Source organism: Barbus barbus, assembly GCF_936440315.1.
Source record: "Barbus barbus genome assembly, chromosome: 40".
Taxonomy (NCBI): domain Eukaryota; kingdom Metazoa; phylum Chordata; class Actinopteri; order Cypriniformes; family Cyprinidae; genus Barbus; species Barbus barbus.
The window spans coordinates 12,317,890-12,330,832 of NC_136718.1; the positions used below are offsets into that span (position 1 = coordinate 12,317,890).

Sequence of the window (12,943 nt, forward strand, 5' to 3'; positions counted from 1 at the left end):
TTTATTACATTAGCTCAGGCAGAGGAACATTCAAGCAAAATCAACCCGTTTCACTGTTTGCCTGTAAGCGTTAAAAGATTCTCAATATCTTTAAATGTTCTCTAATGAGAAAAATTATCAGTTTAACCATAAATGTCAAGAATGTCTGTCTTTTCCCCCCTTGTACCTGTCACATTTGTCCCCGGCTGTATTGCTCCTGCAGTTGATACAGGCTCCAGTCCTTTGGTGGCACTCGTCAGCATGTCCGTTACATTCACATTGCCTGCAGTTCGGGAAGCCCCAGTGTCCAGTCTGACAACCATCACAGCGCTGACCAAACGCACCGGCCTGACATGGACACTGTCCTGAGTACTGGTCACAGAATCGGCTCTGAGAGCCTTCCAAACTACATTCACAAACTAAGGATGAAGACAGAAAGCAATTAATGACAGACAAAGAAAGAAAGAAAGAAAGAAAGAAAGGATAGAAAAGCAAATAACAAAGAAAAAACAAACAGAAATACAACAAAAAATGCGCAAAGAATAAAAAAATGGAAAAGAAAAACAAATAAAAATTAGGAAAGAAATTAAACAAAAAACAAACAAATCAACAAACAAAAATAAACAAACAAATATAAAACAAACAATAAATCAACAGTAAAAACAAAAACAAGCAAAAACAAATAAAATGAAACAAAACAATATATATATAAATAATAATTAACAAAAAGAAAACATCAAACAAAGAAATAAACAAATAAAAAAACTAACAATAAAGCAACAGCAACAGTAAAAACAAAAATAAATAAAACAAAACAGAAATGAAAACAAATAAATAAAAAATAAATATTTTTTTTTAAAACTAACAGCATAAACAAAAGAAAAACAAACAAGAAAGAAAGAAAAAAAACAAGAAAAAACACAGTAAAAGAAAGCAAAACAAATACGAACAGAAAATAAAAAAAATAAATAAATATAACAAAAAACAAATGAAAAGAAACAAAGGGGAAAAAATACAAAGAAGAACACACAAAGAGGAATTTTATCAAAATGTTACTGATGTACCACAGCAGGGAAAATATTTGTCTTACGTTTGCATCCGGAAGGGCCAAAGCCGTAAGCTCCTGGTGCACATTTATCACAGCGCCGGCCTGATATGTTGGGCCTGCAGCGGCACTGTCCCCCACGGACGTCACACTCAGAGCTGAGCGAACCCTGAGGATCGCACTCACAAGCTGTGGGATCAATGTTTTTGTCTTAATAACAACATGAACAAGTGAAAACAAACCCCAATATTCTCTGCTGACACTCACGCAGCGCGCCGTCGTTAATGAGGGCAGACATGCTGGTGATGAGTTTAGCACACACTTCACTCATCTGTGGACGGGACACACTCTTGGCAGTCTCGTGGCAGCGGTAACGCTCGTAGCTCTGCTTTCGTGCGATGGAGGCGGGGTCTCCAGCAGTAAACATCTCAAGAGAAGAGTAACGAGGGAGAAGGGCAATCTGGGGAGGTGAAGAGATGAAAGAACAAGTCAAAATTAGACAGAAGATGAAGACTTCATAAGAGCTGAATAAAATCACAAATCGATGCTTACAGAGTCAACAAGTACAAAGGCATTTGTTGTGGTAATGATGCTGTTCCTGTCAGCATAACGGATGAACTCCAAACGCAGTTTGTAACTCACTCCTCTCTCCAAACACACCGGCTGAGGCAGAACCACAAACCTGTAGCAGTGCATCAGAAGACAGAAAGCAAAAAATGAATGAAGAAACAAAAAAGCAACAACAAAAACAACAAAACAACAACAATAAAAACAAGAGAAAGGAAAACAAACAAAAAGAAAGAAACAAAACAAAAACACTGAAACCAAAAATAAACAGCAACAATACAAACAAAAGAAAGAAAATAAACAAACGAAAAAGTAAGTGATTAAATTAGTGTTATAAGCAAAACTGGGAAGATTTTGGGATACAAAAGCGAAAAGTAAACATTGCTTGGATTGCTTAAAGGGATCGTCCACCAAAAAATAAAGTGCATCAATTTCTCACCCTCATGACGTTCCAAACTTGTAAGACTTTATTTCTTGTTTGGAACAAAAACATAAATAAATAAAATTTAAAAATTAAAAATTAAAGTAAAAATAAATAGAAACATTCTTCAAAATATCTTTTATTATAGCCCACAGAAGAACGAAAGAACAGTATGAGGGTAACTAAATGATGACAGAATGTTCATTAACTGACCTGAATGGACTGACCCTTAAAACATTTGTACATGTGTTTCACAGACCTGGCACCAGATGGGAGCGATACAGTTAGCAGGTCATCTGCAGGAATGGTATTTCCACATGGACTGCTGGTAGGTATGGGGCCAGGTCTAATCACCATTACACGGACCTCCTCCCAGTCCCGTGGCATCTTTAAAAGCACATAAACGCACATGAGTACACCCATAACACACTAATCTGAGTAGCCTATGAAGCCATTGAGAAGAGATGTAATCTACCTGAAGCTCATATCGAAGGAGGACGTCATATTCCATAGAATATGGAATATTGTTAATGGCAAACTCCAACGTACCACCTTCAGGAGCCCGTGCAAAGCCAGTGCCTGTCCACAAGACGGGACGGCCCGGCTGGTACTCTCTCTCCTCAAACGCAGAGCCCTATAAAATATAAACAAAAATAATCCTTAATCAAATCTCAAAATGAACATACATTTCTTAAAACTGTACCTTATAATGTTGTATAAATTCACTTGCACTTAAAAATGACTTTAGTTTTTAGTGTTTTTCGTCTAATTTGTTTAGACAAAATAGTGGAGAATTATTATTTATTTAAAACATTTTTATATTTTTATATTTCTTTTTATTAATATTAAATAATTATTGTATCGGCCCCAATCAATATTTGATCATAATATCCTTGGTACAACATCTGTTTCTTTCCTTTTGACACTTGGCATGCACCTTTGATATTTTGAAACCATTTTAAAATATTTGTTCTGTTGCTTGAAGAAATTTTACTGACAAGTACTGTAAATACGTTATCTATGGAAGCCCACTTCCGCCATTGGATGAAAAATAAAAAAAAAAGCTAATTGCGACTTTTTATCTCACAGTTCAGACATTTTTTCTCAGAATTGTAAGATATAAACTCACAGTTCGGACTTTTTTTCTCAGAATTGCGTGATATAAACTCGCTTTTGCGAGTTATAACGTCAGTATTGCATGATATAAACTCAAAATTGCAAGATTTAAAATCGTAATTCTGAGAAATAAAGTTGCAATTCTGAGAAATAAAGTCTGAATTGTGAGATAAAGTTAGAATTGTAAGTTTGTATTAAGCAATTTTGAGAAAAAAGTCTGAATTGTGAGATAAAAACTTGCAATTACCTTTTTTATTTTTTAATCAGTGCCAGAAACGGGCTTCCATAGTTATCAGATAGAGTACAGGGGCTAAAAACAAAGCAAATATCTTCTTGTTTGTCCCATTCCTGCACTTACTTGACCCAGTTTGGCATTTTCAGCCTCATATATGTAGTGGTCGAGGGTCATGAAGAAATAACCAGACTCCACTTGGTTACATTGGCGACCAATCATGTGACTCCGACAGTGACACTGGCCTGTTTCCATTGAGCATCTGCAGACGCAAAGCACATAATTTTTATTACAATTAAGTTTTATATTATTAATACAAAAACTGCCAACAGCCTGAATCCCCATAAACCGAAAAATACTGACTGGTTGTCTGTAGCTCCACCCACATCACAGTCACATCCTCTGCAGCCACTGCCATCATGACTAAGGGCCCAGTGCTCAGGCTGTAGGAAATGCAAATAAAACAAGGGTGACCATACGTCCACTTTTCCCTGGACATGTCTTCTTTTTGGACCTAAAACAATAAGTCGGGCCGGGATTTCTAAATCGCCCAAAATGTCCAGGATTTGGCTTTTGCTTTCAACAGTCACCATTAATTATATGCATTTTTGTATTCGAGCCCTGCTACGGGGAACGTAAACTGTAGACTGTTTTCTTTATCCTGCTCCCACTGAATTTCTGACCATTACCACCTGCTCACGCAAACATTCTACTATCGAATATAATTTTCGTGCATCAGGGAGCTGCTATCAGTATGCGGAGTATTTAAATCACTTTCGATGCAGCTCGTGTTGGATGCAGGGTTGCCAAATCCTCATTTTTTGCACGGAATTGGGCTGATTTCAAACTGGTACGGAGGGTTGATTTTCTCCCGTGGGAAATATTGCATGAATTACATTTGACTGAAATGCTTGTATTGAAATGTTTTGCATTCTACCTGTGATAAAACTGTGCTAGATGTTAAGTTTTGTGAAGGATGGCCACTGGTAGGAAGCTTAGTTTTGTTTATGATCAATCTGCATAATGGTAGCCTGCCCCTACTGTCCTCTTTTTTGAAAACTAAAATATGGTCACCCAACATAAAACACACGAACACAACATGACACTTAATATTTAGATTATTAACTACAAAATACTGTGTCAAACCCATGGTAATTCCATGATACTTTGAAACCATGCAGTGATAATCAATAAGCATAAGCAAATACCATGACAAAAATAGTAAAGAATTACCATGGTACATATCCATAAAGTGAAGTGACATCACTCTACTACTAGAGGCATTTATTGCTTGTCTAATTTACCAAGACTTGTAATAGCACTTGCACGTTGTTGCTGGTTTTGATTGCTTCTTATGTCCTCATTTGTAAGTCGCTTTGGATAAAAGCGTCTGCTAAATGACAAAATAAATAAATAAATAATAATTTCAGGATGCAACTCTTCCTTTCATTCCATTTTAGTCTGTGTGAAAACCTACACCATCCTCCATAAACCCTTGGGCTAAATGCAGACATACAGGTCTACCGCAGAGCAAACACTCTTAGTTCATGTTACCACAGTAGAGGGGATACAAGGTACCAGAAAGCATGCAATGCCAACTGATGACTGATAATTAAATGTTCTCATTTATTTATGGTGTATGGGGAATAATAAGATAATAAAAAAGGCAATGTTTTTTCAGCTTTACTTACCAGACATTGGTTGCAGCTGTTTCCAGTGACAAGGCGTTTGCAGAAGCAGTCTCCACTAACAGGGTCACATTGAGAACTACCGGACACTGTACCCCTGGGGTCACATTTACATGCTAAAGTAGACCAGTGAAAGAAAGAGAGAATGATTTAGTATCAAGAGTAAAACATACCAGAAAAATGTTCTTAAAATAGACTGAGGTCTAAAAGTGCAGTCATTTAACTCCCTGCTAACTTGGACTAAAAAAACTCTGAAATGTCAAAGTGTCTGTTCAAAGATCAGTTTTTTTTTAAGAATATAATACTTTTATTCAGTAAGGATGCATTAAATTGATCAAAAGTGACAGTAAAGATATTTGAAGATAAAAGAATTCTGTTTCTAATATATTCTGTTCTTTTTCATTTCTATTCGTCAAAGCATCTTGGAGAAAAAATTATTTTTGATCTTGTTGAGTATAAAAAAACTTCTGAAAACATTAAAGAAATCTTACAGACACCAAACTTTTGAATGGTTAGTTATATCTATGCTATTGTATCTTTTATTGTTCATTCTAAATTTCCTTTATGTTTATATTTAGATTACCTTCATTTGTTCAGATACCTTCAGCGGTCATTTAACGCTCACTTAAAGTTAATCTTTAAAAACACAAAAAAATGTATGCAACTTTCAGGAAATCTCAAAATGAATATCCCATTCGTCATACTGTGCATTATAATGCTGTGATGCCAAAATCCACTTATCGTTTAGGTGACTGATATTTTTGTGCTTTATTTTTTATTTATTTAGACAAAAAAGTAAAAAAACAAAAACAAAAAAATGTCTATTTATGGGTTATCAGTGATAACATGTAAATAATTGGTATCAGCATGCACTTACGTTGGCAGCCTCGAGGATCACTAGCACTGAGCCCAAAGAAACCAGGCTTGCATTTATCACAGCGTGCTCCTTCAACGTTGTCTTTACAGCGGCACTGCCCAGCGATCATGCCCAGAGAGGGGTCATCATGCCCGTCACAAATGCCACCGTTCAGAGAACCATCTGGGTCACAGTCGCAGTCTGCAAGAGAGAACAGATATCAGCAATTATATACAGTATAATGCTTAAACATATGTTTAGCATCTAGCTTCTTACCCAGACAGACTCCAGGATCTCTGATGTCTCGAGTTGGATCCTGATAGTAAAAAGGTTTACAGGTCTCACAGTTGCGGCCCATGGTGTTGTGGAGACAGTTGTCACACACACCTCCACTGACGTTCCCCATAGCCAGATACACCGCCATGTCAAAATGACACTGGTTGGAGTGACTGTTACAGTTGCATTCTGGGAAAAAGAGGAAAGGGTTAACCGTGACATAAGAGCTGTATGTCTCTATGCACTTTATGAGCTGTACGATTATGGTTATTCATAATTACTTTTGCAGGCATTAGTGTTACGGCCCTCAGCTGGTCTCCAGGGCAGGTCATTATAGAAGTCATCACACTGTTCACAGTTCAGTCCTTTGGTGTTGTGTTTGCACACACACCTCCCGTGTACCTAGAGATGATCCATTTTAAAATTATACACTGCTTTGTCTAAATAGACTATATATAAATAAAGCATTGCTAGTGGTGAATTTAAGCATTACTACATTTACATGTACACTATGAAAAATGGATATTTATTTTGAGATTTGCTAAAGATTACATTTAACAGTGTTAAATTATAAAAATTTAACTCTAAGTGGTTGTTAAATGACAGCAAAGGTAATCTATATGTAAAAATAGGGGAAATTAGTATGTGCAAATAAATACCTAATATTCAACAAAACCATTAGATCTCTGACATCTGATTTGGTAGCGATAATGCATACCCATAACTAGCTACAGTTCAGTAACTCACCATGCCCTCAGAGTCATCCCTGATGCCGTCAATAGGAGCACATTCGGAGGCGTGGCCATAGCAGAAGCAGTTGCCCCTGACAACCAGCTCATATATGGCATAGTAGTATTTCTCTTTGATCTCAGTCCGAGAGTCCAGTAGGTTATCACCCAGAGTGTGCAGCTTGGTGAAGTTCAGACGGAGATTAGTGATCTTCAGCTGGTCTGCAATATGAAGACATTGGGGTTAGTGGAGGATAGAGGACCATAAACCAAAGAGAAAGACATTAATGCCATTTTTTGATGTAAGAATGGATGGAAAACAGCATAAAAGCTATAGAGATGGGCATGCACTAGCTTTCAAAAGGTTGGTCTTTTGGTATTATTATTTCCTTTTTTTTATTTAAGAAAAAAATAATACTTTTATTCAGTATTGATGCATTAAATTGATCAAAAGTGGCAGTAATGATATTTATAATGTTTAGATTTTTTTTTAAATGCTGTAGGTTAACATATTTCTATTTATAAAATAATCCTGAAAAAATCCTATTTTCACCCTAGTGAAAAATAAATATACTAAAATGCATTTGAAATTTATTTCATGCTTAGTATACTACAAATATATTTAAATATTTATGTACTTAGTAAAAGTACCATGCAGCTATACTTTTAGTATACTAAACTGGTATACCTGAAGTCTGCTAAATTGGAACAACTAATTTCGTACTTTATGCACTTTAATTGTTTGGAAATAGTGCTGAAGTCCTACTGAAGATACACTGAAGTATATTTGATTGTTTTAAAGTGGAACTATTACAAGTATGCTTCAGATTCACTTTAAATATCTTGCATTTTAAGACATTGTATTTTAATTATTTAAAGATCATACAATCCTCGTCAATAGTGACATTTTAGGCTTGATATTAAGAAATGTGCATTGTGCACAAATAGAACTCCAAATAAAGTTTAGTTATAATTTTTTATATGAGTAAGCCATCACAGGAATAAATTACATTATTAAAACATATTCAAATAGAAAATTGTTATTTTAAATGTTCATAATATTACAGTTTTACTATTTTTTTTATCAAATGAATGCAGCCGTGGTGAGCATAAGAGACATTTTAAAACATTAAAAAAAACTTTCCGACTAATTATATTTATGGTCTGTAGTGTATTTACTGTCTGCATATAAAACTGTAATAAAAGACATTCTTAAAACATCTTGTAGACTTGAATAATACAATTAACCACAGATTTTTGTTACAGCAAAAGTGCTTATATTTCCAGGATATGATGCCTAAATGACAATGGCTGTTGGGAAAAATCAGGATCACACCAAACCATCATCAACCACCCAATTTTGAAAACATCCTCCTACCCTTGAAAACAAAATCCCTAAACCTTGTTAACCCATGACCTCTGACCCTTTCTCTGTGGCGTATAGACTCCTGTTACGCTTCACAGACACTCAATGAAGTGGGACTTGTGTGATTTAGAAGATAAACAATTGGAGGGAAATTCATGGAGTCGTGTGTGTGTGTGTGAGGGGCTTATATCTCAACATCAGAGATCAGCGAATGCAGCTCCTGTGAACATGCTGTTTGTTCCAGTCATGCTCTAGTCTAGATGTTCAGTATAACAGAAAGTGAGAGCTACACAGAGAGTGCGAGATCAATTTATAAACACTCACACTGTGCATGACTGAGAACTCACAGCTGTATGGGAATATTACACTGACCAGCTGAACCAGGAAGTTCATCATCAGTTTATTCTGCTATACACACTGTGAGGGTACTTGGCTTCAACACGCTTACACTGGGCTGACAAGGTCTCCCAATATTGTTTGGCTATCCAACAAAACCTTATTCAATCTGTAATATTTTGTTTGTACTTTAGTGCACATTTATAGTTTGTTTATTTTATTTTATTTTGCAAATCTCTGTTTTTATTTTCATTTTATAGCATGTTTTAATGTTTTATTTTAGTCAAAAAACTAAATGTTCACTTTGATTAATAGTTTTTAGTTCTGCGAAACGATTAATCGCATCCAAAATAAAAAAGTTTTTGTTTATATATATATATATATATATATATATATATATATATATATATATATATATATATATATATGTGTGTACTGTGTATATTTCCACATACAGTATATATTTTGAAAACATTTACATGTATTTATATGTATACATTTTATATTCATATAATTAATATATAAATATATTTAATATATAAACATAACATATTTTTCTTAAATATATACATGCATGTGTGTGTATTTATATATACATTATATTGTAAATGCACACAGTACACACACAAAGGGTACACACATATATATTATGTAAACAAAAACGTTTATTTTGGATGCGATTAATCACGATTAATCGTTAACAGCACTAATAGTTTTCTTTTTTTTGTGCAAATTCAATGTACATATGTGTATGCAACTCTTATGCACACATATACGAGTAAGAATGTGCAAAGGAAATCTGAAAGAGGGAAAACTGAGAGATAAATTTGGAAGAAGAGACAAAAGAAATATCTAGACTCTAGAGAGTACATGATATGTAGGCTGCACCTGTTTGTTGGGTTATTAGAGCACATCTTGTTCATTATGTATTGAATGTCTCATCCGAAATGTTCCTTCATTTATATTTAAGTTACTTGACGTACTAAAGAGGCAGGATGGACAGCAGCAAACAGGAAACTGAATTTAAATACATGTCAATACATTTTTGCTGTATCTCATTTAGTCAGAGGTTAGGTTCGTTAAGTTTCACTTACTCTGAATGTTGGGGCTGTAAGGGTCTTCGATCTGGATTGCAGGGTCAAGAACACGATAAATCGCCTGAGCGGAATGAAAGTGAAGGTCAACAAACAAATTAACTGACAATTTAACAACATCTTCCAACTGAATAGCTCTCACCTCTCCTTCTGTAGACGGCTCGATGTCAGAATATCTGGACTCGCAGATGACATCATCAACTTTACGAAGAGGACCATGGGAAATTCCTGGGAAGATGGACTCACAGTCGAAGGCGAAGTAACGGTACACCTGCCAGGTTCGGCCAAAATCTGCAGATCGCTCAATCAACATGGCCGCTGGACGGAAAGTCTGGGTACAAATACAATTGACAGTATGAGGTCAGTTTTGGAGTGTTTCAAGGGTGATTTCTTAAATGACAAAAATGACTTTCTTACCTTAAAAGTCATGATGAGATGAGTAAAGTGAAACTCTGCCTCCAGATCCAGCTGAATGTAAACATCAGACTTTCCTGAGGAGAGAAGACAGTTCCACATTAATAATTTAATTTCTGCTATTTTTATTACTTTATTTTATTATTTATTATGAAACTGTGGCTTTTTATTATTATTATACTTTTGATGAAAATATACCGTCATAAAACTTTTTCACACACAACTTCTTTTCACACACTTATTTATTATTAATTATTTATAATAATAAATTATTCATTAAATTCTAATGGTCATTTAATTTCTAGCATTTTGTGTTTGCTATATACATTTAAATAATGTTTTCATACTTTTTACATAATTTAAAGGGGTCATATGATGCGTTTTCATGTTTTCCTTTCTCTTTGGAGTGTTACAAGCTGTTTGTGCATAGATGAGATCCCTGAAGTCGCAAAGACTAGAGTCTCAAAACCAAAGAGATATTCTTTATCAAAGTTAAAGGATTAGTTCACTTTCAAATTAAAATTTCCTTATAACATAAACATCTTGGATGACATAGGGGTGAGTAATTTATAAGGAAATTTTAATTTGAAAGTGAACTAATCCTTTAAGACTCTGCCACGCCCCCCTAAAACGACTCTGCCACGCCCCCACATCTCTACGTCACGATGTGGAAATATTTGCGTAACGCCGCCCAAATGTTCACACAAAGAAAGAAGGTGTAGTTTCAGTAAAAAAAAATTATACCAAGGTTATACCTAACCCTGCTTTTGCTGGGGGTTTTGGAAAGGCTCACTGATCTGTTGACACTCTTGTTGGGTGAGAGGGAGTTTGTGTTGGAGGAGCTGGATGTACTGGCTTTCCTTTGCCATCTCGCCATCGGGGCGTTTGTGATGGGCATGTCCAGACGGAGGACGTTGTGGATGTCATTCTCAAACCCAAAATGGGACATTATTACAGCAGCTGCGACCACTCGCAGATCCGACAAATCCGTTCCTCGAAGCAGAGTCAACTATCGTCTGAGCACAGCAGGTGAAGAAGTGTTGATGCAGCCATGTCAGGGAGTTGTGTTGTGTTTCTATTTGAAAGCAAAAGCACTTTATTTGGCCTTCCGAAAGTAGATGCATTTAGGAATCATTAAGATTACTTACAACAGAACAGCAACGTATTTTATGGATGACCGTTTCGTGGTCAATCAGGAGACTGCGCTTGTCGGAAGGAAGGACTTTGTAGAAAACAATGGGGAGAACGCTTGGTTGAGCACTGCAGCACGTTTCAAAATCGAAACCTGGTGCGGGTGTTTTTATATTACTGTATTTCTGAACCGACTGTCTTCAGAAAATTTTGGATGCCATTTTCATTTAATCTTGCATGTAATGTCTGATAAAGCAGCGTTTGTGAGCAGAGCTCTGCTTTGTGTACAGCGTTACCAGGGAAAACTCGATCCCTACCACTCCAATAGCGCCTCCCGCTGGCAGAGAATTAAATGCATAGACTATATATGCCGCCACAAATAGTGTAACTCTGTGGGACTATGGTATAGGCCTAAGTAAATTTAACTGTACAACAGTTTCACTGCAATCCATGTTATAATGTTAGAATTAAAGAACAATAGCCTAAACATAATACATATTACCATTGCACTTATCTGTACGTAGTAAATGCAGTTATTTTTAAGCTGTTGTTGACATCCTATCTAAAATGTGATTTAGCCAAAAAACAACAAAAAAACAACAACAATAACGTTACACTTTAATATGTCTTGCAATATCAGTGCGTGCAAAGGTTCTGCGCGATCCTCTTGTTCAATATTCTAGGGGTCTGAATCCGGCTCAAATTGATATAGCAATATTGACGAACTTGCTGCTTTGGCAACGGGCGGGCAGTACTGAAACACCGTCTAAGTTGCTCGCCAATCACAACGCACCGAGACCGCAAACCAATTCACAACACATTTCGTTTTTCGGAAGGCGGGCCTTCAAACCCGGAACAAATCGAGCCGTTTGTGTCAGGCTGGGGAGAAAGGTATTGTAATAATGTAAATTATGTGAAAAATAATGCTATTTTCGAACCACCAAGCATGAGAGCATGTTCTAGTATACCCCCAAAACAAAATCAAGACTTTGTAAAAGAGCATAATAGGACCCTTTTAAAGCATGTCAATATATTCTGTTACACCAAATAATGATCTTTAAAAAAGCATCATATGACCCCTTTAACAAATTTGCAGCTTGATTGGGAATGATGCAAATTAAACATACCTTGTTGACAACTGATTGACCCGATGTCAATGTAACCTACATATAGCTAAAATACAGAAATTACTAATAATATTAATAATAATAATAATAATAATAATAAACCCAAAAACCATAGGACATAAAATGTCCAAACATTAGTGTTCCTGTGAGGCTGATGATAAACAGGGCAACTTTTTGAGCAATTTTGCCAGCCAACTTTTTTGAACAATGTTGCTTGGGCACTTCCCCACTGAGAATGGGTAACAAATTTCTATCTGGATACTTCAGATCGGTCGTGGGACCTGTGCCTCGCCTGGTTGCCTGTTGATGGCAACATTTCCCACAGATGCCCAGCAACATTGCTCAAAAAGTTGCTCAATGTATCATCAGCCTGAGTAAGATTTTGCTATGTTGGTTCAATATTTTCACAACTTTAAAGACTTCAAACAGATTGTGATTATTATTTTACTTCTAAAAACATTCTGTAATACCAAAAAAGTAAACATCTCAGACAGCGCTTTTTTAAAAGCCTATGAACTTTTATTTAAACTCATCTTTGCTAGCAGATTGCCGGTGCTATTACACTCT

The 12,943-nt window shown here is 35.8% G+C and overlaps 1 protein-coding gene across 2 annotated transcripts in view; it reads right to left on the reverse strand.

The window, feature by feature from the left end:
* Window positions 1-12,943, reverse strand: part of LOC306859920 (laminin subunit beta-2-like) — a 43,545-nt gene that overhangs the window by 13,536 nt on the left and 17,066 nt on the right. For both annotated transcript variants that reach the window (XM_079401327.1, XM_079401326.1), the window contains exons 5-20: window positions 10,122-10,195; window positions 9,847-10,035; window positions 9,705-9,768; window positions 6,928-7,130; window positions 6,462-6,582; window positions 6,181-6,369; window positions 5,926-6,105; window positions 5,052-5,164; window positions 3,724-3,803; window positions 3,487-3,622; window positions 2,488-2,646; window positions 2,272-2,399; window positions 1,577-1,706; window positions 1,292-1,484; window positions 1,070-1,213; window positions 167-398 (exon numbers count right to left, since the gene is read on the reverse strand). In XM_079401327.1, coding sequence (XP_079257453.1) covers window positions 167-398; window positions 1,070-1,213; window positions 1,292-1,484; window positions 1,577-1,706; window positions 2,272-2,399; window positions 2,488-2,646; window positions 3,487-3,622; window positions 3,724-3,803; window positions 5,052-5,164; window positions 5,926-6,105; window positions 6,181-6,369; window positions 6,462-6,582; window positions 6,928-7,130; window positions 9,705-9,768; window positions 9,847-10,035; window positions 10,122-10,195 — 2,335 coding nt within the window. The remainder of the gene's footprint in view (window positions 1-166; window positions 399-1,069; window positions 1,214-1,291; window positions 1,485-1,576; window positions 1,707-2,271; window positions 2,400-2,487; window positions 2,647-3,486; window positions 3,623-3,723; window positions 3,804-5,051; window positions 5,165-5,925; window positions 6,106-6,180; window positions 6,370-6,461; window positions 6,583-6,927; window positions 7,131-9,704; window positions 9,769-9,846; window positions 10,036-10,121; window positions 10,196-12,943) is intronic.